Source organism: Vanellus vanellus, assembly GCF_965231255.1.
Source record: "Vanellus vanellus genome assembly, contig: HAP1_SCAFFOLD_1110, whole genome shotgun sequence".
Classification (NCBI taxonomy): domain Eukaryota; kingdom Metazoa; phylum Chordata; class Aves; order Charadriiformes; family Charadriidae; genus Vanellus; species Vanellus vanellus.
This window is the reverse complement of record NW_028126847.1, coordinates 20916-46617: the sequence shown is the minus strand read 5'-3', so window position 1 is coordinate 46617 and position 25702 is coordinate 20916. Positions and strand designations below refer to the sequence as shown.

The following is a 25702-nucleotide window of genomic DNA, read 5'->3' as shown; positions in this document are numbered from 1 at the left end:
TGGGTTGACCTAAGTGGGTATATAAAACCGTGGTGTTCCCTCACCCAAGCTCCCTCTCGGCACAGAAAACGCCCCGGTACGGAAAAAAAAAAAAAAAAAACAAAAAAAAAAACCATCCCTGTCCCTTAGCAACTTAAAACCTGGGGATACAAACCAGCCAACCCTCCTGGTCATCTCCAGATCCACTCCTACAGCAGCTCCTCAACCAAACCTGGCTCCCGAAGCGCTGTGTTCAGGAGATCTGAAAGAAGAGGGAAAGACTCCCCTAAGGGATCAGCCCAGCTTTCTTACCACATCCTGCACTTTCGCAGAGAAATAAGAATAGAAAAGGTGGCTAAATCCAGATGCGCTGCCTCTCCCCTGCTGTTAAAGGTACCAGAGAACCGCCTGACCTGAATATTTATTAATCGGATGAGACGAACAAAGCCCCGGGCATCTCCGATGATGCCACTCGCAATCCAGCCGGCTCTGGACTGCTCCATCACAGGGCAGCACACCGAGCAGCCCTGGAAACAAATCGTACCTTTGTTCCCCCTCCCCAATCAGCAAAAAAAAAAAAAAATAAATCATCCACCCTTAAAGCCCAGTGTGTTGAAAGGAGTAAATAACTGGGGTAGCCAGCGAGATGATTCTTGCAATTACATCCCTGACCAGAAACCAGAGCCCTTTTTGGCAGCCAGAACTCATGAAGATTTCAGAGGTCGGCGCCCGGTGGAGAAGATGCAGGGGAAGCGATGGCTGGGTCGGAGGACTAAACCTCTCTCCATCCCTAGAAATCTATTTTTCCCCCCAACCACAACGGGCAGCTGACAGCCAGGTCACAGCACGACGACCATTTAAACGGAGTCAAGCAGTGAGGAAGAAGCTGGCGCCTCACCGAAAGAGGAAGAAAACCCTCACCAGAGCTGGAAAGTGGCAGCAAAGTCACCCAGGGGCTCGCGTGGCTCCTTTGCCAGGAGCCTCCAGCTGCAGGAAGGCATCTACTGCCCTGCCACCACCTCGGCAGAAAGAAGAGCAGTATTATCTATTTTATGGGGTTTGGGGTTTTTTGTTTGTTTGTTTTTGTTGGCTTGTTGTTTGTTTTTTGGTTGGTTTTTTTTTTTTTTTTTTTTTTTTTTTTTTTTTTTTTTTTTTAAAGAGCGCACCGAGGAATCCTTGTAAAATTTTGCAGAGCCTGTGTCAGGAAGAAGCTGCCCTTTTAAACGAGCTCATCTAAGCAGGATATATGACTAATTAGCAGGGTAGAGGTGACAGCTCCGAGGCTGGGGATCAGGCAACACGCACAGCCGCGTTTGCCTTCGCAGAGCCCACAGCAGCTAGCCGGCCGGGAGGGGCGAGGACTCGGGTTAGTCATTATTTGGAGCAAGAAACCCCTCCCTGCCCCAGGAAAGCTGCAATCCCGCTCCCAGGGGTAAATCCGTAAGAAATAAGTGAAGGTTTCCAAGGACAGAGGGTTTTCTTGCAGCCCTTCAGCTGCCTACTCCCCTGTTTGGGCTGACATACGGTGGCAGGGGTTGAATTTTGGGTGGAGAAGATGGAGGCGCACAGACCCTCTTGCCCAAAGCCCTCTGCTCGCTGCATCCCAGAGGCGCCCAGTCCGGTGCTACGAGCCTGGTAAAAACCAACACGCTAAAAGGGGTTACTCAATCAACATTTTAATTGACTTGAGCAGAAGACATGGTTTCCATAGCAATGGGCCGTCAGCCCCAGTTTGTACAAAATCTGAGTTATAAAAAATAAAAGCACCAAAACCTTTAAAAAAAAAACAAAAAAAAAAAAAAAAAAACACACAAACCCAACCAACCCTGAAAAAGGGCATTTATTAAAAAAAAATGAAAAGATACAAAAGCGCCTCTGCCAGCTCACACTCTTCCTGCCTCCTGGAATTTCTTAAACAGAAGTTCGTCAGCCCGAAGGGCGAAGGTCAAAGCCCGTTTCTGGTAGTACATGGAGTCCATCGCCAGGTTGTCAATCACGTCTGCCAGGAGATGGGCTCTCTCTACGGAGCTGCCGGGGGCGTCGTAGCCCAGGGCGGTGAAATGCACGTGCAGGTGGTAATAGGAGGGTTGGTAATGCAGGTAGATTCGCAGCTGGGATCCGGGCACACCGAAGCGCTTCGCTATTGCCTCCTACGGAGAAAAAAAGAAAAAAAAAAAAAGCCAGAGGTCAGGACTAGCAACGTGCAGCGAGGGCACGGGGCAGTGGGAGGCAGGCAGCGTGTGGACAGACAGACCTTGCAACAGATGGAAAGGAGCATCCCTGGATGGCACGGAAGGCGGAGAGGAAGGCAGAAGTGATTTCTGCTTCCTCCATCCTCACAGCAAGGGAGAGGGGGAAGTTGGGAAGGACAGAGCTCTTCCCCATCCTCCGTTTCAGCTTCCGCAGGGATGGAGCGATGCCTCCGGCTGCCCCACTTTTCTCCCTCCGTGACGGGACGTGCTCTCCACTTGTATCATTTTCCCCTTCCACCCTTATCGCTTCGGCTCGCTCGGCAAGTTACGGGGATCCTGTTACCAGCCGGTGTAATTAAAGCTATAAACAGCAACGGCAAACTCCAGCACACTGGCTTGGTCGGCTGCTCGGCGCGCTGCAATCCCCTGACTAATCTCTTAATTAATCTCCGCTTTCCCCATTGCAATTACTTTCCAAATTTCTAACACGGCGAAGGAAAGAGACGCTATCGTGCATCCATCTACCAAGCATGCCCCGTCACAGGGCTGGAAAAAAACTTGTCAGCTGGTGAGAATGGTCAAGGGGCTGGGAAGGAAGTTGTCGATACAAGGAGAGAAGGGCTCGACTCCCGCAACTCACTGCTAACGAAGAAATATTGAGCACCCCTGAAACACCTCGAACGCGGCACGGCTTTCCGATGCCCCGGGGGAAGGCGCTGACGGAGCAGCATGACGCTAGAGTGGGCAGCGCAGCCCTGGTTCGTGACCATATTGTCATCTCTTGGTTATTGGTCCCCACGCAGATGCTGTGGGTGGGTTGGTCAGGCAGCTGCCGGAGAACGCAGGCAGCAACCTTGCGGCAGAGCAGGCAGGCCGTGCTCTCCTCGGCCAGGACAGCAGCATCGGACCAGCCTTGCACTTACCTTGCCTTCTTGCAAGATGTTCCTCAACAGCGGGAGGTGCTCGGCGGTGAGGTCCCGCAGCGATTTGATCTCTCGGCGGTGAATGAGGGCTATCAGGTAGAGGTCATCCAGCTGCAGAGAGACAGAGGATGGTGATGAAGGTGACCACAGAAAGAGCAGACGGAGGCGCGGGCATTTGGGACCTGGCACACCAACCACCGCTTTCCAGGCTGTGTTATAAGGGGCTGCCTGCCGTCGTGTTTAACGCACACCCAAGCTGGGTCGAATCCAGTATGAGTCTCCCAGTACGAGATGTGCTCACCCTAAACCCCATTGCACCTCAAAGCATCGTTTCTGGACAAACTGGGATTTTTCAAAGGATAAGCAGAAGAGGACAGCTTCACCCCAATTGATAAACAGCGGGATCACAAATATCTTCTCAGCTTTAAAGGCAGATCGACCGATCAGCTCTTTTCTACCATAAACACAGCACTTGCACATTCACAACATCTCCCTGACCATCTCAAAAACATTGTCCCAGTGCAGATCGAGGCTGGCAGAAGAGGCACAGGCACCCACCCTGCTATGTGGAGGAAACTTGAGGCCCAAGGCCAGGAGGCCACGGGGTCTGTCAGCAACCCCCATGCGCAGACACCACGCCGGGCACGGCCTTTTCTGCAGAGCAAGCGAACGGTTTATCTCCGCACTCAGACGAGGATTTACAGTGAATCGCAGCGGCCAAAACTGCGACTGTAGATTTTTCCAAGTGAAAAGCTTCCTATATTTCCACTGTGCAAATAGTCGGCCACTTTCCAGTCACACCAGTTCCATAAATAACTATTTTCAAGATCTAATCGGTCACCAGACAACTCCAGTGCAGTAAAATACGGCCATTCAGCAGCTTTCAGCCAACCTTTGGCATCTCCCAAAGCACTTACCAAATTCAATGTTTAACAAGACATAGCGCTGTGGATCATTACACTTTGAAAAAAAAAAAATAAAATAAAAAAATCCCCACCTCCTTCAGCTCAGTTAGTGGTTTTCTAATATAAACACCGCAAAGCAAAGGGTTTAGATATTTGAGACCCAGCAGATCTTTTCAGGGCTGTGAGAAACCCATCTGGCTATTTGGAAACAGAGGCTTGTGCCAAAAGATGCTCTCAGGACCCTGTCTCGGGTCTCTCGAAAGACGAAGCTGCTATTTGCACCCAGCCAACACAGCGACGCTCATGGTTCGGTTTGATTCCCAAAGCAGCCTGTGCACAGCTCCGGAAAAAGACGGCGTATCAGCTTGTCCTCTTTGGATCAGGGCTGGCTGGCGGGAGGCAAAGCAAACATCTCTTCTCCTTAGAACAACATCTGCATGTTGCTGTTTGAAACAAATAAGCCTGTTGCTAAAAAGGCCCTGAGTGATGTCATGCCGGGCATCGTTTCAGGCAACGCCTCAGGGCTCCTGTGGGTTTGAAACCAACTCAAAAGAAGTGGGGGGGGGACGGGGACACCACACCAAAAATAATATATATTTAAAAAAAAAAAAAAAGACACACACACAACAAGAAACCAACTCAAACAACTATCAAGGTTGGGCAGAAGCTGACGCAGCAGCCAGAAGGTCGAGGCCGGCAGCAAGCCTGCGGACTTCACGTTACAAATGAGCAATCTTCCTGCCGTCCGCCAGCCTGAAATAATTACAGGTGAATTCGCAGCATTTGCGGACAAGGTGCTAAGCTAGTGCAAGGCACCACTGTTGAAGAGACTTCTAAGGAGAGGCTCGGAGAGTCCTGCTGGGAGCTCTGTCTCGCTTCCCTGCCTTAATTTAGTAGCCTTGCCTGTTTGCCGGGAAGAAGGAACCGGTGCTCGCGGGCAGCCCCAGGGCTGCCGGGATCAGCTTTGGCTCAGCATCACCCACAGCCAAGAAGAAATTCCTTGGCTCAGAGGCAGAAGTCGACAGCCCTCGCTGGGATGCTGCCTGGGAAGGAGACAGGCAATGGGAAGGTCCCAGATAGCCCCAGGGCAGACGGCTCTCTTGTTGCAGACAGCAGCCCAGCCGTTGGGAAGATAGCAAGAAGATCCTGTTCAGCATACCAAGAGGCGACAGCAGCACTGGGAAACCTCCCCTAAAGACAAATCCTACCATTAAAGCGCTCCCTGACCGTGCTAGCTGCAAGACGCGGATAGAGCAGGTCCCTAGAGAAAGCTAAAGCATAGTTTTTAGCCCATCTGCTTCCAATCCTGATGTGAGCTGCAAAGCCTGGTTGCGGCAAGTGAGGATTTATAACCAGGGCTTTACTCGAAGCAAGGAAAGGGGCAACGTGCTGCACTTTTTTGGATCCCTAAATATTGCCACCCTAAAAGTAATGGGCACAGAACAAGGTACAGTGGCATAAGAACGACTGCAAACTTGCCACGTGTCACTTGCTTTGCAAAGTCTCTTCAGGAGGAAGGTCGTGTCTCCCGGCGAACAAGTGAAAATTCAAGCTTGGTTACCCCATCACAGCTTGAGAAGGGATTTTTGGAGTAGCTGATGTGGGAGACCGCCCTGCAGCGAGTTACCTGCCCTCCCCTAGTCATTCCCCCAGGTGACGCAGCACCAGACCAGAACTCGGTGCTCCCAGCACAGAAATACAGAATTGTGCTGCCCACGAGCAGGCTTGTGGTTTGGTTTTTTTTTTTTTTTTTTTTTTTTTTTTTTTTTTTTTTTTTGAGTTTTTAGTTCCCATTTCTAAGTTTTAATCACATGGTAACTTTCTCCCCCACCTGCAGAAGCATTTTGAGGATCAGAAACACGAAGGGGACTTTTTTTTTTTTTACTCCACCAACTTCAAGGGGTGCACATGTGGAGTTTCACCTCCCCCAGCACATCCCCAGAAGTACAGTACAAAATGGAGCCAGACCCCAAGGAAATAATGAGCCACTCAATTAAGGATTATAGCCTGGGCTTAAAAACCTCTGCATTTCAATGAGTGGCCACTCCCACGAGGGGTTAAGCAGCTGCTCATAAGCTAACGACCATCTGTTTAATATTGTGTGGAGGAGCATTAATTGCAGCAACTGAAGGACAACACATCTGCCTGGTTTGAGCCTAAAGTCGAGGCTTGCAAAAAAAACCCAAACAAGTTCATCAGGAACAAACACGCAGCTGGATTTAGGTTCAAACACATCGCGACAACATTTGGGCTAAGACAGGAAAGAGAAAGCGAAGCTAATAAATAAGTCGCCCAGCAGCAGTGAGCCTGTGTTTTTTGCAGTGTCCGCAATTAGCACATGATAAAAGGCCCTGGCAATGTCATCGCTTAATGACAGTGTGAACAGGAAGGACCCATTCCCCTACTAAAACTTTCATTAGTGTGCTATTAGTAGCACGAAAGTGGACATTTCCTCCGGATTACCTTCAGACAAACAGCGTCCCTTCAAAGATAAGAGAAGCAAACGAACCTGGTTTTGATTCCACTTAAGATCCGGGACTAAAACAAATCCATTGCAAGGATCTGGGTTTTCATGGACGATTCGATCAGCCTCAGCTTTCTTCTCCAGGATATTGTACACCCACTGAAAGAGAAATATGCAATTTATAAACCAGCAGAGGAAAAAAAAACCTCAACACTTCAGGCGCATTTAGCCCAAGCTCATGGATTAGTGCATATCCGCTGCAAGCGGAATACAAAACAAAACACCCCGACGACTTCATTTTAAGATGACCAAATAATTTCATAGCTGATAACGTTTGTAGTTAATTACCCATAAGACATTTCAACAACAAACTCCAGGCTATTAGCAGCACTTCCATGAAAAGGTACACCCCCGACCCTGCTGTGTGGCACTGCACCACCAGCTAGCTAAATTATTCAGGGATTTTTACTTTCCTCTCAAGCATTAAGAGCGGGCCACAGCTGGAGATGAGGTATTGAACAGAGACGGTTTAGCCCACTGTAGAAATAGTTGCATTTGCCCCTAAGAGGATTTAAGATCATTCTCCTTGATGGTGTCTAGCAATAAACCAGACCTGGCTGCTTTAGGAATTACGCAGCGACAGAGCTGCTGCAAGCACTAACTACCCCGAGGGGCAGCGGCATCCCTCCCGCGTGCTCCCACCGGTCGGCAATGGATAGGTACAGGCATTCAGGCAGATCAGCCACCAACACAAGCAACTCGAGCACGCCAGACCCCGGCGAGGTGGAAGCCAGCGCTGGTAGGGCTCAGCAGATGCCTCTCGCAGCACTACAGGGCTGTTTGAACCTTTTCACCTCCCAGGCTACACCGATACCTTTACAACTAGGTCTGGGAAGAGAACTCGGCTGATTTTTCCCATTTGGAAAGGAAAAAGCAGATTGCTTGCAGGTCTGAAGTTGGATGCAGCTCTGGCTTCTGGCAGCCAGCGCTCGCCAGGCAAATATGGAAGACCTGTGTTTTCCCAGGCAATGAGTTTTCTGTGTCTCTTGGTTTCCTGGCTGATTAGAAAACAACTCGCCACTCTTCTTCCTCTACGCTTAAAGCTCCGGCCTCCAGAGTAAGCGTAGTCTCTGCTCTGGTTATCCCCTTGTACTCCTCCTTCAAAGCAAAGCACCACCCAGAGATGAGTTTCAGCTACGAAATGGAAGACACCAGGGATAAGCAACAGAGTAAAACCAGCAGAGAGCATCTTTACTTTTCCTGTCTTCCAACCTGAGCTCGAGCAGAGCTTCTTTACACCTCCAAAACGCACTTTAAGCTTAAGCATTGGACTGCCAAGGGAGTCCCCAGGTAGGTCCCTAGAAGATAAGGCAGCAGAAAATGGACAGGGCTTGAAAGCTGAAACCGTTTTGAAACATTATTTTCCCCATCAAGTTTAGGTATGAAACATTTTGGTTGCCCCAGGTGGGTAGGGAAGATGCAGCCAGTCTCGCAGACACACAGAGTGAGCTGGGGCAGTGGATGCTGTGCACATCAGATGCTCAAGATAAAAAGAGACAGCCCTTTTGGGGAACTCTGTCAAGAGTTTAATTAATCCAATCAAAACTTAGGATCATTGTGAACTGACCTGAACATATCCTTAGGGAGAAGCCAACCTCTCCTCCCTTGATCTGGTTGTGGTTTTGGGGTGGTTTTTTTTTTTTTGCTTAAATTTCTTGTCTCTTCTTCTTAGCAATGACGTCTTAGGGAAGATTAGATTCCCAAAGCCATTTTGGAAAGCAAGGCACAAGATCGCTGTGCTCTGTGACCTCGGAAGAAAAGCAGGGCAGGAAGCTCAGCAGGAAATGAAAGTTTGCCCTTTGTTTGTGGTTTTGTTGGGTTTTTTTTTTTTCTTAATGCCTGCTCTTTTCACAAGTGCCAAGCTATCAATGCCCTAAATAACTTCACCGATCAGATGAGCTGAATTTTAAACCCAACGCTGCCCCATGTGATAGGCAGGTCATCAGCTGACTGCTCTTGCTGTTTCCAGCACAAGCCCAGCGAGGACAACACATGTCCAGAGACTTGCACCACAATAAAACCATTATACTGAAAGCATCCACGCCTTGCATCCTCCAGGAGAAAACAGAGCTGCCTCTGTAAGTCCCCCGATATTCTTGTTACCCTTCACATTTCCCTTTCCGCTCGTTAAAACCAGTTAGATAAAGACAAGAAACAGCATTATCAAATCACAGAGGTCAAGGACTGACTGTGCTGACCACAATTTCTCAGCAGATGCTCCTGACCGTCACCAGGAATATGTTTCCATGTACAGAAACCAGCTCACAAGCATTTAGCGAGAGAGGCAGAGAGCGCAAGCTCAAGCAACTTCTGAAGGCAGCTGCTACACCAGGAAACTTAACAGCCGTAAAGCAAAAGCACGGAGAAAACATTCGTGCAGGTTGCCGTCTGGTGGAAACACGCTCTTGTCTTTCTCCAGCTAATAAACGCCGCCTGTACGTTATTGCCGTTGCAGCCTGGCTGCCGGCGAGAAAGCTGAACGACGGAGCAAAGAAGAGCAGGCGGGCGAGGAGTAACTGAGCGCACACTGCAGCTTGCAAGGTGCCTTCTGGTACGAGACGTAGAAAGCAGGATTCACGTTCGTCTGCAAGCGATTACAAAACAGACGTTGCAACAGTGAACCCCGTTAACCGTTCTGCTGCTGTTTAAGGCAGCAGAAAAGAGGTGTGGGGGACACCCAAGGCCTGTGGTTGGTTGGTTTTGGGGGTTTTTAATGGCTAGCCTCAGCAGACCCAGGATTTGGTTTACGCCCACTTCTGCACATGCTGGCCCCTACGGGCTTGTGCTCCTTTGGTCCCTAAAGAAGACAGACAGGGAGAGGAATGGTCAAAAAGGACGTAAAACAGGAAAAAAAGTCTATTGCTGCTGCCTGGGGCAAGAAGGATGCTAAAAGTACAGCTTTGCCACAGGGAATGTGGACCAAAGGGCTGAATGGCAGAGGAGCTGTAGGCAAAGCCCGAGGGGTGCGTTGCAATGCAGGAATCCAAGAGCAATCTGTGCCCTCCCACTTCCACAACACCCAAGAGACTCCTAAAAAGCCCAGTGAACTGCACCAACGCCCAGGGAGCCACCCTCGGAAAGGGAGGAGGAACGCCCCAGCACAGAAAGTCTCCAGAAACCTTGGGAAAGGCAACTTTGGGTACATCTCCAAGGCAAATGTTTTTCTGCAAAGACGGAGAAGGATGCCCCAGAGGACAGAAGGATGAGGACACCGCAGGAGCTTAGGGGAAAGAAAGAAAGGCCCACTTGGCATCGCTGAGCTTACCCTAAAAGTCAGACAGCCCCAAGAAAGCACAACAGATGAGGGGGTGCATTCAGGCAGCATCACAACTCAGGACCAACAGAAATAATCTGCAGCCGGTCATGTTTGAGAAGCAGGCTGCCCCGCCAGATGAGAGCATGCCGTACCGTGGAGCTGACAACACGCTGATGGAACAACCAGAAGGGAGATGGGGAGAGAGAACTCCTCACTCTTCTGCCTCCATCTTGGGCTTTGGAGTAGACATTATCAGCCCGGCGTGTTGAAGGAGGCGGCCAAAAATAACCACCTCTGCAGAAGGGAAGCAGTGGTAACCCATACCTGGATGCTGAAGCTCTGCGACTGGATGAAGGGCAGAGTTATGTTCTTGTAATCCTCCCAGGTTTCACGGATGAGGTGCACTTCTTGACGGAGGTATTTCTGAAGGTGCTTCTCCGTGGCGGGGTACACCACTGTGGTTTTTATCTCTAGAAACAAATATGTTTACTGAGTTACCATCACAAATGAAAACCATGTTACTTCCTTCAGCCCCCCATAAATATGTTTTCCCTTCCAACAAATGCCACACTAACACGCTTTTAAAAGATACCACTAACATAGCAGGGTGGGGGAGAATGGACATGGAAAGCAAACAAGTGCTTTACCCTCCCAGGCTGCTGCCGCTTTTCTTGAGGAAGGATTAGCCGACAGTGTAGCCAGGGCCTGTCTTTCCAGTTCAGGTGGAGAAGTTTGCTGGCTGAAAGGTTTTTCCTCCCACACTTGCTTTTTCAGGCATATCAGCAACATCGGGGCAGAGCTGGAGCTCCCAGGGAAGAGCTTATGCGCAGCCAACAACCAGGACAGAAACACGACCCCGGGGGCAGAGGCGCATCTTCCTCGTACTCAAATCCAAAGTCCATGGGATGTTAGCGAGCGAGCACCCAGCAACTTTCTCCAGCCACGAAACCAGACATCGCATGAGCTGCAAGCAGCAGGGCCACACCGGGGCTGGCTCGAGGAGAAGCTCCTTCCCAGAGCTCTCAGCCATCAGGATGCTCGGCCTCGAGCGCAGGAGGCAAAGAGGTCATGGGCACAGGGACTGATCCGGAACAAACACCACGGGCTGATGTGTTAACACAACGTGGGACAAGCCACGGGAAGAGGACTGGGTGATTCCCCTGCACCAGCCGACAAAGAGCATTTAGCTGTTTACTCTAGCAAAAGGAAAACAATTTTTTGTTTACCTTGAGATTAAAACTTCGCTGCGTAATTTCTGCGGCATTAAACAGGATATAAGTGCGCACCTCATCACCCTGGCAGCTTTGACCTCGGCAGCAGTAAATCCTACCCACAGCACTAAAACACTTGGAAAATATCCCTCTTTGGCCGAAATTACACGTGTGATACAGAGCCTACTACAACTCCAAGGGCACTCCGCCTTCCCAGCTAATGAGAGCTGCTATAAAACTTAATGCAGGAAGGAGACAAACCTCGCGAGCCTGGACAAACCCCGAGCAGATCGGACCGAAGCAAGTACCTGCAGCACTGCAAACACTACAGCTTGTGCCCAAGGTCTGCCACGGTCACAAAAACCACCGGCTGCACACTCACCAGGGTACCAAAGAGTCATGCTTCACGCTTTATATACGTATATACACCAGCCAGACACTGAATATAAATATCTATTTGTTCCTAAAGCCAGGATTTAGGGTGGTGTTTGATTTTTTCTTTTAGTTTTCTGGGGTTTTTGTTGGTTTGGTTTTGGTTTTTTTTTTTTTTTTTTCCAAGGACAGCGCTGCACAAGCCGGGAGACTCTGCCTTTTCATTTCATGCCAAACCCAGCTTAATGAAATCCACAGGAAAATGCTGGTAACATGAAATATGAAAATGCAAACCACAAGGGCAGTCTGGTCTGATTCCCACCATACACATGTTCAAACAAGGTTGTTTTCCAGGACTCGATTAGCACTTCTAGTGGGATGATGTAATAGCAAAGAAAAAAAAAAAAAGGCAAGGCTTTAAGCGAGAAGCAGAGGAGCTACAAAGACCAGCAAAGCACTGGGGAGAAAACAAAAAGGCAAAAAGATAAGAGAATACAACACCCAGCCTCAGGCTGAAACTTCCACAATTTAATTTTATACCCCAAAACAAGAGCAGAGACTATAGCAGAAACCCCTCCGTGCTGAGGGTGGAGATAACCGCAGTCCACGTGCTGGCTGGGAAGGGGTTGTAGACCCTTCACAGCTTCCCCAGCAACTCCCAATTTTAGGGGGGGGTGGGGAGTGGCTGCTCATGGTGGGGAGAGCCGCTTAGGATACTTTAAAGCCTAGTACGAGATCAGAGAAATCCTTAATGTGCAGCTGCGGTTGAGCAGCAGATGTTTGGAAGAGGAGAGGGTGGGGGGAAGAGGCTGTGGTTCGCTAATGATTATTTCCCTTCTAGAGGTCTCATCAACCCTGCAACACCCCAGCAATGCTAATTAGCATAAATCACGACGGCCGGAGAAGCTGTTTGATAAATGCTCGGAGCCTGACTATCGTTAAGAGCCCGCGCACAGGATGCAAAGCCCCAGCTAAGGCTGGGCTCAGCCGCAGGAAACATCCATGGCGAGACTGGGCTCGCCACAAAATCTTTCCATTGCTGGCGAGCGGCCACATTCATGCTCCACTTTAAAAGCCACCCTGCTCCTGCCAGACTCTACGTGCACTAAAGCATCACGTACACCGTGGGGCAGCCGAAACCCACCCTGGCCTAGAAATGGGGGTAAAGAACCGCTGGACACATGATGTGGGTTTTCAAGCTCGCGGAAGGGTCAGGGATCGTCTCTGGGCACATCTGAGTCACATCAGTTGGCGTGTTCCTGAACGCCAGCCCAGGGACGCCACGAAACGCCTGTGGTTTATTCTGGAAGTCAGGACTGACCGTCAATTAACTGGAGGTTATAAAAAAAAAAAGGAGGTTTAATTGAAGGAACCCAGAAGAGCAGCAGGCAGAGGTACTACGATGGCAGAGAACAACCAATTCTTGGGGGGGGGGGGGTCTTTGAGAGGATACACCGCATCGTTGTTTCCCTACCGAGGGAAAAGGAAGGTCGGATTGACCAGAAACAAAATTACTTGTCCCCTTTCCTGCTAAGAGTGAGAGCAAAAAAAAAGAAACACCCCAAGACACAAGAATACCAGCTTGGTTTGGGGAACTCATGGGAAAAAGGGCTGAAGGCAGCTGTTGCCAAGAGGAGAGGACGGAACATATTATCCCATGTTTATGGCACAGGACAGCTACATGTTGTAGATGGGAAGGAGGTGGAGAGCGAGCTTGTGCATGAAGGAAAGTGCACTCCAGGCTCGCTAGCGATGCCTGGTCCCCTTTCCCGCTGCACTGCCCCAGGCTCTGCCAAAATCCCCCTCTAGCTCAGCCAAATTGCAAACGGCGAGCAGAGGCCAGAGCGACCCGCTGCACTCGCTCGTCCCATCCCACTCAGCAACACTGAAATGGACCACTGCAGTTTTGTTTTAAATAGATTTAAACACGTCGGGGAGCCAAGAGAAGCATACAGGGCAGGAACAACGTGTTTCTCCTTTGGGGCAGGGGTGTTTTTTCCTCCCTTCGCTAGTAGGAAGCTGAGCTTTGGCTTATAATCTGCCTAATCAACTCAACCGTCAGGTGCAGGAAGGTGCCAAGCCAAGGCAGCGGCAGAGAAAGTCCCATTTGCGCTCTCGCAGGTTTTCTTTTCTTTCGCAAACCTCTTTCCTGCCACATACCTGATGATGGGAAGACAGCGCAGAGCTTCAATGCAGCCCTAACGAAACGTGATGCACAGCCTCCCCCTGCCCCTGCTGTATTGGCATGGTTTATTTCGTTTTACGATAACAACTGTGCAGCAGTCACCGGGGAACACCTAATTTTAACCCAGGCCCAACCAGGTGCAACCGGCAGCTTTGCCTCAGACATCTGGGGCTTTCCTTATTGATTAAAATAAAAACACAAAAGGATAAAGCTTGCAAGAGCTCACAGCCTCCAAGGCCAGCGCATGCCAGGGCAAGCCAAGAACGCCGCTGGGGGCTTCCACCAAGGCTGTCTGGCCCTTGGTTCTCCTGCAGGGACCGAGGACACAGCGGGCTCTAGCTGCAACAGCCACACCAAAGAGGAAAGTTGCAGGTTACCAACTCAAAAAATGCAGAGCAAAGCAGAGTGATGCCTCCCACCATCCCCCAAACCACTGCTCCAGGCTCCAGCTTTTTATTTAAGTGTAAATGCGAAGCATTTTCTTCCATGGGCAAGCCCCGCAGGCAGAGCGCCGAAACGCTGGGAGACAAACCAACCTTCCCTGTGGAGCTCCTGCAAGTTTCTCCAGCTCCTCGCTGCCTGAAACCAGACACTCTTTGGGCTCAGGAAAGCAGGGATATGTATCACTTCCTGCATGACTGAATACTTTCCTTCCATGCTCTCCCATTTCTCCCACAATTTCTCCACCCCGTGTCGGAGAGACGGAGCCGGAGCATCTCTTGATGTGCTTGGTTTTAGACATTTTTAATAAGCTTCAGCCTGTAGTGCAGGCATGAGCCATGCCCAGTGAGTAGACTCCTTAAAGGACTGATGAAAGCTCTTAAATTACACCAGCACAGCTTTGGTGCTGTGAAACACCACATCCTTCAGCAGCCCGGCAAGAGGAGGCTGCTTTTTGCTGGAAAGAGCAAGGTCTCCTTGCTAAACGGGTGTCAACACCACCAGGAGCTGGATGTTATCGGGGAACGTGTTGCTTGAACCATCTGGATTTTGCAATTGAGCCTCTAGCAGCAGAAAAAAAATAAAAAACATAAAAATCTTTCCCCTGCTATGAAAGCGGCCCTTGCTCTCCCTACAAGGGAGAGCCCCAGAGCTGGGGTTTCCTCCACGAGTATCTCGCACCTCTAAGCGTAATCTGCCTCTTAAATCCAGGCAACATCCAGCAACTGGCCTTAAAGTGAGTTACGCACACCTGCCTTTGCTGTTAGCAGGGCAGGTACAACCAGAGGGCACGCTCTCCGACACCGCTCCTCCTCGCAAATTTGCTCACAAATTCCCTTCTACTTCATCAGGTGGTTTTGGGTTGCCCTTCAGACAAACTCTGACTGTTTTTAAGCCGGTGTATGCAAACGTTATTTCCCATTTTAGCCTTGTCCATCTCTTAGTGGCCAGTAAAACCCATGAGCCAAGCAAGACACGGCCAAAGTCCTCTTTCCGACCAACACGGTCTTCACGCATCTCTATACCAGTGAGCTCCCAGCCCTAAAAATCTCATCTTTAAGCTGCAGCAGAGTGAAATTCCTCTTCCCAGGGCAGAAAGGCGTCATTTGCTCAGGTAATGCACTTCTTTTGGCCTCCCTTTCTCTGCCTTCACCATGCAAACAAAGCAACTTGCCCAGCCTCGCAGGCTCTTTTACCGCCAAGACAAAACAAGCTTTCATCGCACAGGGCCTGTGTTAGCTTGACTCCACGGAGGAGACAGCATCCGACTCAAATGAGGAGGCGGGGAAAGGCTGAAGAAAATATCCATTTTCAGCTATCAAGAAACTCCAGCTGAAGGAAGAGCTGCCCCGGGGACCTCAGACCACAAAGGTGGCATTGAGAAACACACTTCAAAAAAGCAGAGGGACCAGAGGCAGCTCCTCGTGTGTCAACGTGCCCAATGTCACAGTCACCTGTGGTCGGGATTTCCTCGGTCTGGAGGTTTACCTTACCTTCAGAAAGGGAGGAGCTGAGCGCGGGGGGCTTGATGGCCCGGGACGCTGCAAAAACCCTGGGGTGAATTCCTGTTCTGCGTGACACCGCAACCCAGGACTTTTCAGAGGACCCGCTTAATGCCAAAGTTTGACCTTTTCTGCAAAATACTTTTACTGCGCCATGTTAACCAGATGTAAATCTGCAAGTGCCGGGAGATAAAACCCTGTATACCTCTAACCCAGCAAGCAAGAGACCGAGGCAGACCCCGTGCGAGGGCTCGCTGGGTCTCCACGCAATCACTCAACGTCCAGGGACTTCTCACAAGCCCTGACATTGTCTGCAGCCTTATAGGAAAATGCTCCTCCTTCATTTTAGGTTTATGAGCTGCATTCTTCACTTCAACTCCCTCCTTGGGCCATGACTCAGCTTGAAAGGGCAATTTCCTTCCCCTCCTGATGCTTACGATCATTTCCCTCCGGTGCCAGCCCAGCTGCCTGCCAGTGGCTCACGCAATATGCCTGCAAAAAACAGCTATTTGGCTCTGAATTGCTTCAAAGGAAGAAGCCTCTTTGCTCACCATTCAGAGCCGGGGAGCCTGGAAGGCAGCACCGGGGTCTGTAGTTTCTCCCAGGTCTCCTGCCCGACATCCAGAGCAGGCGCAGCGATGCTAAGGAGAGGGCTGGGAAGCAAAGATGCACCACTGCGTAACGATTCCGCAAAACCTGCATTTTAAAGGCAATTTTTAAAGTAATTAGAAAGACAAACTTCAAGAGAAGGAAGCCAGAGGCTTTTTGCCCTATTCAAACTTGCAAGAGGAACGGTACCAATACTCATACAAAAGCACAGCAAGTTGGGTCCAGCTATACGTGACACAGTGTGGCTACGCAGCACAGGACACATCAAATAAGAAAAAAAAAAAAACAAACACAAACAAGCGAGGGTTTAGTTTAACAAAGGCACAGAAGCAGGACGCGAGAAGACCCAGGTTCACCTGGCTTTGCTCCAGTCTCTCAGAAAAAGCAGCGCGGCACCGATGGAAACCGGCGACTCTTTTAACAGCCTTTTCACCTCAGAAAGGGGTTTTGCACCTAGCATAAATCTTCAATTAAATAAAACGTTTTGCTGTCGGAGCAATGCTGGAATTATACAGCACTGCGAAGTGCTACAAAGAAGTCAAACGTCGGCAGGGCTGGCAGGACTGCAAGCTAGAGAGAGGCCCAGGGGATTTTAGTCTTGCAATGCCACCTCGTGGGAATCCCTGCAAGTCGCTGCCGGCCTCAAACGCAGCAGGCGTACAAGCAGGAGCCTTTGCAGCCACCAAATTGTAGCTTTAACATCTTCCCACGCAGGGCAACTGCAACAGCCATGGTGTTGCAGTGTTTTCCGGCCACCGGAGCGTGGCTTTGTAATGCTGAAACCTCCGATTTCAAGTCCTCGGTAGTAGTTTTGCACAACTCAGGCTCCCAAAGCCAGACAGTGCTTCCTCCTACACCATGGAAACGGCGCTAAAATAGCAACATTTTCAGGAAGGCACATCAAACATCCCAAAAATTTAATTCAGGACCATGACAACTTCTTACTTACGGCTATCACTCTGATTAATTTTGACTCTGTTAAACCTGTTTAGCTGTCATCGTGTTTATGGAAGCATCAACACGTAATTAACCACTGCACTTCCAGAATTTAAACACATACCAGCATTAAATTGAAGTGCCTGGCCTGCCAAAAGAGCAGCCTCGCTTTCCAGCGGCGGCTGCAGAGCACCGCAATCACAGCACGCCTTTCTGCCATGACAAGAATCCATCTCGCAGAATGACAGCCTTCTACTAGAGCTCTCCAACCCGCTCATCTCACCTCGTCATACTCGGTTATTAATCAGGTTTCGTAACACACAGCCACGTGAAATCAGCAGGGAGAGGCCTGAAAGGCTGAGAGCCCAGGTGCTTCCCTGCACGAGGCACATAAGGCTACCGGGATTTAAATCTCCCCTGCAAACACGCTAGCTGTCTGTCCTTACCACGCAACATCAGGCAATAAAAAATAAAGCACGTGAAATGGAACAAGACGCTGACACGTGCTCTGCAGAGATTGTTTTCAAAATAAACCTTATGGGGAGAGACAGTATCTCACCAGATTAACTAACATCACTGGAAAAAAAAAAAAAAAAAAAAAACCTACAAGGAAAGCTTTCAGATGCCCAAGCTCTTCTTCACCTTTAAATCAAGGCTCAGACAGATGATTGCAAGTAATCAAGCCATGGCCATTTAATGGGCAGCTACTCATCAGCTGAACTAGGTGTCCGACAGTGTGGGGAAAAGGGTGAAAAACAAGGCAGTGTCCAAAGCCTCCGGAGTAAAATGTTGCCTTCAGAGCAGCAACAATCCACCAATCTCCCCACCTCAACCTGCTCTACTGCTGTTGTCCAAACCACAACCAGGGTGGTACAGTTGTATCCAGCAGCAGCACTTGTCTGTCTCGCTGCGTCCTCCCATCCAGAGCCGGCAAGAGCACACCAACCGGCATCCCAACCACAACCGCCAGCCCGCAGCCAAGCCACGGAGTGAGGTGCCCTCCCAGCAGCCCCCAGAGCAAGACTGAGAGCGCTCACCGCTCAGCTCCAAGGGAGGATACAGGTGGTACGTGCTGTAAATGTCATTGCGCATCTGCAGCTCCAGCTTTGTGTGCTTCTTCAGCAGATCCAATACCTTCTCCTCCTGGAAAGGAGTCTTTTCCAGGATGACTACGGCATCTGTCCCCTCTCCGGAGGGGCTGGTCACCTGGAATAAGAATGGATACGGCTGTCAGCAAACACAGACCCAGGGCTGGCTGGAGAGTTTGAAGCCAGGACCTGAACACCTCCGCCCAGGGACCACAGCCCCTCAGTTCTCACGTGCAAACCCTCTCCTAGTCCAGCCCCCATCCAAAAATAAAGGCACATTTGCCCTGAAGCATGGCAGGAATCTGCTCCTCAACAGGGAACACAGGCAGTTTTTTGGGGGAGCACAGGATGTGGACAACACCTCAGCCCATCTGCACCTCCCCGGATGCTCTCAGTGCCCACAGCTGCATTCCCACTGACCCACATCACTGATTTCATCTCAGATACTCACAAGTTGACACTGGGCCACTAACCAGGTGGTTGGAGGGTCAGGAAGAGGGCAGAAACAGGAATAGGTGTTCACATCACAGTCAGGGAGCAAAGCTGGGCTGTTCTGGGGCAGGGAGCGCTGCTGCCCTGCTCCAAGGAACCACAATCCAGACATGGCCTGAGTGTGCTCATTTTGGGAGGTGCAGGGTGCAGAACACACCCCTAAATCACTCCCATTTGTACAGGTGAGGCCTCCCTGAAGACCACTTGGGGAGAGCAAAGGGGTTCACCTGGAGCTGCCAACTAAGCCACACTCGCAGGGCGGAGCAGGCAGGTCTGTACCCAGTTCAGTTATCCACTGACCATCAACCCCATTGCCCTGAGACCAAAGCAGCAGCTTTAAACTTCCCCGTCCTCATCGCCTGATCAGATGCACATCTCCAGAAGATGGGAGCAGAGGCAGCTGTACCGCTCCCACACCACAGCCAGGCTCTCTGATCATAAAACTCAAGAGTTATTACAAATTTCCTTTTTATGGTGCCTGATTGACATGCCTACCCTATTTACAGCCCCAGAGTTAGCATCTTCCTTGCAATTCAATGCCACTTTACCCACTAAACATGAAAAAACTGCTCGCTGGGCCAAAAGCAACGGCTACACTAAAAAGAAAAAAACAACCAGAGGCTTCAAATAAGGTTTCCAACAGGAAAAACCCGCTCTCAGGCCCAAAAGCGACAGCTATGCTAATAATTAACCTGAGGCTCGAAATAAGGTTCCCAGCGCGCTGCTGCCCACAGCGGCCAACTCCTGCCCCCTCGGCGTAATTTGGGCAGCACCGGGCTGGAAAAGCGAGTCTGGGGCCACGTTTTGAGGAATAAAGAGGGACTGGGGACCGGGAGACTGACCGGCGGGGGCCCCCGGCCACGCCATGTGGTGCCGGTGGGGGCGTGGCCTTCGCGGAGGGGGGGCGTGGCCTGAAGACGGGGGCGTGGCCTAGCCGGACTAGCCCTCAGCGAGGAAAATGGCGGCGGGCCTGACAGGGCCTGGCTCCCCCACCCCACCCCGCCTCCCCCGGTACCTCCCCGTGCAGGAACACGGCTTTCTCCCGCGCCGACTCCCGCAGCACACGCCGCAAGCGGAGCTCCGCCAGCGGGAAGGGGACGGCGGCGGCCCCGTCTTGGAGCTCGGGCCCACCATCCTCCTCCTCCTCTTCCTCCCGCTTCCTCTTCGACCGCGGGCCCTCCGCCATCGCGCGCGCGCCCCCCCCCCCCCTTTCCCCGCACTGCGCCTGCGCGGAGTCGGCAAAAGAGGAGCGCGGGAGCGGCGCCACGCGGGGAGAGCGCCCCCTGGCGGCCCGGCGGTGCACCACGGTCCTATCACAGGAACCCACAAGCCGGCGGATTAAAACAAGAAAAACAACAAAAAAGCCAACAAAAACTTAAAACTTCTGCATTTTCCTAGTCCAAACAAACCCGTGCAAAGACGCCGGGGCTTAGTGTTGGCGTGATGAGCAGCGGGGACCTGCTGGAAGATGTCCCTGGCCACCGGGATGGTGGTGGCATCACCTGGGGGGTTTTGGCCACCACGATGGTGGTGGCATCACCAGGACGTGGCAGGCTCCATGCCACCATCCCCACCACGGGTGTGAGGACCTCCCTGTCTTCAGCTACCAGGTCTGGGCCGAGCAGCTCAGCTTCATCCCCTCGGGACGTGGCCGGATCCAGCTGTGGCAGCACCCAAATGCCACGGGGACACCTCTGCCCGCTCCCAGCGCTACTCCGTCCCACTCGTGGAACTCCGGCACAGATCCTGGAGGTCTGTGGAGGCAGCAGATGAACCCCATTAGCAACCAATTAATGTAACATATCAGCTAGTTAAATACATTTATGGAATCTGGTCCCTTCCCATGGTCTCTACCCCACCGGAGCGACGTTCCACCAGCATCCCATGGCACACTCACAGCGCACGATGGTGTCTCTGATCTGCCTGAAGCTCTTCTCCTTCAGCGCCATGTAGATGTAGTAGAGGTTGCGCAACTCCTTGGGATAATCCTTCCGATCCACGTCCTTCAACACCGGGATGGTGCGCCCGTTGGCCATGGGAGCTTCGGCCAACGCCTGGTGCATCTGGTACTTGCACCAAGGGTCCTGGAGGAAGCCAGGGGTGATAAGCATGACCCAGCAGTGACTGTTTTGCACAGCGTCACACAGCTCCGTCACCACTGCGCTTCCCGGTGTCGCATCCCGCAGCTGGAGGAAGCAACGGAAGCTTTCGGGTTGACCCTCCAGGTAGGACACCAGCTCCTCCACCAGCTCCAGGTCCACTTCACTGTGGCAGATGCAGACGTCGTAGCTCTTGGCCCACCGGGCGCTGCCCGAGGCACTGATGTCCACCACCGAGATGGGTGACAGACAGACGGATCTGGCCAGGCTCGTGCTGGGAGAGGAGCCAGAGCTCTCCGCAGAGGATGAGGAAGGTGAGGATGAAGCAGAGCAGCTGGTGTTGAGGCTGCTCTCCACCGAACTGGGCTTGGGCTTGTGCAGGAGCCGCCTAAACCAGCCTGCGGAGTTGGAGACACAATGGTGAGGTTTGAGGGGGGGACGGGACGGCGACTCAGCACCTCCCCTGAGCTTCCCAAGGGGTTTGCACAGCATCACTGGCTCAGCGGGACACCTCCAGATGTAAAGAGCCAGGTGGGATCTCACCCTGATCTCCCCAAAACCACACCAGCCCCTAAAACTTCAGCTATCTATGGGCACCCTCATTTTTTGGCAGGGAGGGGATGCCGGTGATGGAGGGGACGGAGCCAGAGGGTTTATCCCCCCAAGACTCACCAGCCATAGCGGGCAGTACGCTGCTCAGCCGCCGATCGCCGGCGTGAAACTTCTCCTGCCAGCAGAAAAAAAAAAGGGGGATAAAAAGAAAAAAAAAAAAAAAAAGAAAGAAATTAGGAGAGCAGGAACCATCCCACAATGGGTCTCAGCCCCAGGAGCTCAGTGGGGTTTATTCTAGGGACGCACAGCTCCAGGGTGCTCGCCTGCAGCCCCAAAAATCACCCCCAGCAGAGTTTTCTGCATCCACCTCCCCAAAATTTGTCAGGAACAAGCGTTTCAATCTCAAGCAGCCCCCTGCCTATCTGCCTGCACTTTTCCTGCTGTTTCCCACTCATCCTCCCCCACCGGAGATACACACCTGCAGCGAGCGAGGCCGAGAGCCAACGGGCAGGAGAGACCCTCATTCCCGGCAGCGGGGAAAAGATCCTGCAGACAGGAAAAGTAGGAATCAAGAGATTGATTGGGTGCTGGAACACTAAAGATAGATTGGGTCATTCCCGCATCCATTCATCCCCGGCATCCCTTCCCAGCCCACACCATGCCCGCGCCTCGGCATCACGCTCCCGGCATGGTTTAGGGTGCCCGGACCCTCCCTGCGGGTACCCAGGAGTGAAGGCGGCTGCTGTTTTCCACTGCTTGCATCACCCATTCCAAAATAAAACACTCCGAGTCACGCCGAAACCTTTCCCCCACCCTGAAAACGGCGCAGGACCGTGGCAAACGCCGGGAAGACCCCAGTGCACCCACAGAAACCACACTCCCCAAGTGAGCCACTGCTTACTAATAGCAAAAAAACCTCAAGTGTGGCTTGAACGACAAGCACAGACGGTGAACAAGAGGGGGGGGAAATTTGGGGGATGCCTACCTGGGATGCAGGAGTCGGGCACTGGAGCAGGGAAGGGGGATGCATCAGTCCCTGGGTTCGGCGAGAGGGAAGATCTTTCGGGATCGCCTAGGTGGGAAAGGAGAGGTAGGCTGCAGCACGTTCACTCTGGAGCCTAATGGGATCCGCAGTGAATGGCGAGGCTGGATCCATCCTTACAGCTTCCCCATCCGGGAGCGGGTCCCGATGGAGCAGCCCCAGGACGCAGGGGAGGACGGAGACACCCACCAGCTTCCGTAGGGACAGAGTGGAGGAGCTGCCCCATCCCTCTGCAGCCTGGCCTCCCCCGAGATTTCCCCCCACCCCTCCTACTGCCAGCAGGTCGGGGCTCCGCCTGGGCATGCGGAAGCGCAGGCAGGGGAAGTCGGCTGCGATCCCACGGGGCCGGGAAGCCAGCCCTCCCCGGGGCCTCCCTCCCACATCCGCCACCGGCCTGGCGTCACCGCGCTGCAAGCCCGGACCCGTTTCCCTCCCTGGTTTTATAACCAGACACCGACACGTCCATCTCTGCTGCTCCCACTTATTTTATGAGTTAAATTTACCAAACAAGGTACTCTCTTCCCCCCCCCCCCCCAAATCCTCCTCCATCTCTCCTTTCCCAGGTTGCATCCCACCAGGACCCCCCCCCCCCCAGCCATGAAGCACAGCTCCATCCACTGGTTTCGGAAAGGTCTCCGGCTGCACGACAACCCGGCACTACTGGCAGCGGCCACCGATTGCTGCCGCCTTCATCCCCTCTTTATCCTCGACCCCTCCAGCAACCGGTCGGGCGCCAATGCCCAGCGGTTCCTCCTCGATTCCCTGAAGGACTTGGATGGAAGCCTGCGGGAAATGGGCTCCAGGTGAGTCCCAGTGGGGTCTCAAGGGGATTTGGTGGGGTCTCGAGGGGCTTTGTGCCCACCCAGCTCCCCGGCAGGCTGTTTGTGGTGCGGGGCTGCCCAGAGGAGGTGTTCCCCTGTCTCTTCCGTGCCTGGGGGACGACACGGTTGACCTTTGAGGTGGACACCGAACCCCCCGCCCGCCAGCGTGACACCGCTGTGGCCAAGCTGGCGGCCCAGCACGGCGTAGAGGTGATCCAGAAGGTGTCCCACACCCTCTACGACACCGAGAGGTGGGTGTCTGGCCCCATCCCTTGGGGTATGGGGAATCCAGCACAAGTGCCGAGCACGTCCCTCCATCTCCCACCCCAGAGTCCTCGCCTTGAATGACGGCAAAGCCCCCCTGACCTACAAGCACCTGCAGAGCCTCCTAGCATCGCTGGGACCCCCGGAGAAGCCGGCCCCAGCGCTCACACAGGAATATCTCCAGGGTGAGCACAGGGTGGACCTGGGGGAGGTAGAGCACAAAGCTGGGTCAGCATCTCCCTCACTGTTCACCCTGGAGCGGAGCGATGGCTATCACACCCCTACCTTACACGGTGCCCCAGGCTGCCGTACCCCATGCCAGGCCAGCCACGACACCCACTACGGGGTCCCAACCTTGGAGGAGCTGGGCCAGAACCCCACAGAGATGGGTCCTCACCTCTACCCGGGTGGAGAGACAGCAGCACTCGCCCGGCTCGACGCACACATGGAGAGGACGGTCAGTGCTCAGTACCCACTACCCTAATTTCGGGACTGCTTTGCCTCCCCCCATCCCAAAATATGACCCCAGTATGTCCCCCCCCCATCCAGGCCTGGGTGTGTGGCTTCAAGAAGCCCGAAACGGAGCCCACCTCGCTGAGCCCCAGCACCACCGTCCTCAGCCCCTACCTCAAATTTGGCTGTCTGTCAGTCCGCACCTTCTGGTGGCGGCTGGACCAGGTCTACCAGAGGGTGAGGCAGCATTTTTGGGGTGGGGTGGAAGAGGGTGAGCCAGAGGGACCCTGCAGAAGGGGTGGGGGGCTGGAGAAGACAGGGGCCAGCCCAGCAGGAGGGGCTGATCCTGCCTTTGTCGGCAGCGGGAGCACTCCCAGCCCCCCGTCTCCTTGCATGGACAGCTCCTCTGGAGGGAGTTTTTCTACACCGCCGGCGCCAGCATCCCCAATTTTGACCGGATGGTCGGCAACCCTATCTGCCTGCAGGTCGACTGGGACGACAACCCCCAGCATCTCCGTGCCTGGAGGGAGGTACTTCCCTCAGGGATAAGCCCTGAGTCCTCTGACACCCCCCCAAAGTGTCCCCCTGTCCCATCTAACCCCAAAACCCCATGCCAGGGCCAGACAGGTTATCCCTTCATCGACGCCATCATGACCCAGCTGCGTTCTGAGGGCTGGATCCACCACCTTGCTCGGCACGCCGTTGCCTGCTTCCTCACCCGCGGGGACCTCTGGGTCTCCTGGGAAGAAGGGCTGAAGGTCAGCAAATCTCCCCCAACACCCACTGGCACCCACCAGGCTCTTGGGGACCTGGTCCCCATGCCACCATGCTGTCCTGCAGGTCTTTGAGGAGCTCCTGCTAGACGCAGACTGGTCCCTCAATGCCGGCAACTGGCTGTGGCTGTCAAGCAGCGCCTTCTTCCACCGATATTTCCACATCTACTCGCCTGTTGCCTTCGGCAAGAAGACGGACCAGGATGGAGCGTACATTCGGTAGGCGTGAAACCCAAAGCCATGTGAAATGGAGGGGACAGGGGCTCCCTGGTGGCTTTGACCTCTCGCCGTAGGAAATACCTCCCTGTCCTCAAGGATTTCCCCGCTGAGTACATCTATGAGCCCTGGAAGGCACCACGGGCCGTGCAGGAGCAGGCAGGCTGCCTGGTGGGCACCCACTACCCCCGGCCCATCGTGGAGCACAGGGCAGCGAGAGAGAGAAACCTGGGCCGCATGAAGGCAGCCCGTGCCCAGAAAGGTAACAAGTCACCCAAGAAGCATTGAGCTCCCCCTGCTGCCACCCTGTCTGCCCTCCTCTCCTCCAGGCACCAAGCGGGAGCCACCGGAGGGACCTTCAGTAGCCGAATCACGAAGGAAAAAGTCCAAGGCTGAGCAGCACTGAGCCCCACTGGGACCCCCAGGCAGGTGGCAGCCATGGGTCAGGCACCGCTTGTCCCATTTTGACCCATTTTGTTCAACTTTACTTAATCCCTTTCCCTCTCACGCCCTGGGCCCGATGACTTTGCTGCTGCCACCACCTCAAAAATCGACTCCCCACCCAAGAACACACCCTGAAGGCAAACACCATCCCACAAACCCAAGACTCCAAGGGGCAACACCCCACCGGGTCGACCTCCATCCCTGCCTTTGCTAGAATATAATCATTATTAAAGGCAGCAGAGTAATTAAGAAAACACAGCTTGATTCAAAGCATGCCTTGACCCACCGGCAGCAGCAACACGTTAAAAGTCTCCTGGCTATGGCGTCACAGGGCTGGCCATCACGGAGAAGCCTGCAGCTTTCTTGATTGCCTGCAGAGAGTATGAGGAAATAGGTTGAGGATAGGGTGAGCGCAAGGAAGGG

The 25702-nt window shown here is 52.8% G+C and overlaps 3 protein-coding genes across 3 annotated transcripts; 1 reads left to right on the top strand and 2 right to left on the bottom strand.

The window, feature by feature from the left end:
- Positions 1–1683: 1683 nt before the first annotated feature.
- On the bottom strand, positions 1684–19801 carry LOC309685710 (m7GpppX diphosphatase-like; the record flags this gene model as incomplete). Its single annotated transcript, XM_082501442.1, has 6 exons — positions 1684–2129; positions 3095–3205; positions 6509–6622; positions 10104–10249; positions 18073–18241; positions 19631–19801. 6 exons carry the CDS (start codon positions 19799–19801, stop codon positions 1863–1865), a joined length of 978 nt encoding a protein of 325 aa, XP_082357568.1. The 3' UTR covers positions 1684–1862.
- A 204-nt stretch (positions 19802–20005) lies between these two features.
- On the bottom strand, positions 20006–22413 carry LOC309685709 (toll/interleukin-1 receptor domain-containing adapter protein-like). Its single transcript, XM_082501441.1, has 5 exons — positions 22252–22413; positions 21745–21812; positions 21387–21441; positions 20513–21112; positions 20006–20369 (listed from the first exon to the last, which is right to left on the bottom strand). The coding sequence occupies exons 3-5, from the start codon at positions 21391–21393 to the stop codon at positions 20326–20328; spliced, it is 651 nt and encodes a 216-aa protein (XP_082357567.1). The 5' UTR covers positions 21394–21441; positions 21745–21812; positions 22252–22413; the 3' UTR covers positions 20006–20325.
- A 492-nt stretch (positions 22414–22905) lies between these two features.
- On the top strand, positions 22906–25241 carry LOC309685711 (cryptochrome-2-like; the record flags this gene model as incomplete). Its single annotated transcript, XM_082501443.1, has 10 exons — positions 22906–23111; positions 23186–23380; positions 23460–23578; positions 23696–23850; positions 23943–24083; positions 24209–24376; positions 24464–24604; positions 24687–24838; positions 24913–25097; positions 25165–25241. The coding sequence occupies 10 exons, from the start codon at positions 22906–22908 to the stop codon at positions 25239–25241; spliced, it is 1539 nt and encodes a 512-aa protein (XP_082357569.1).
- Between the last annotated feature and the right edge of the window lie 461 nt (positions 25242–25702).

What these genes read in the sequence shown, in the direction of transcription:
- LOC309685709 (XM_082501441.1), bottom strand. An exon ending in CAGAGACACCATCGTGCGCT is followed by an intron (nt 20,370 to 20,512) that starts GTGAGTGTGCCA and finishes CTGCCTCCACAG; the next exon opens with ACCTCCAGGATCTGTGCCGG.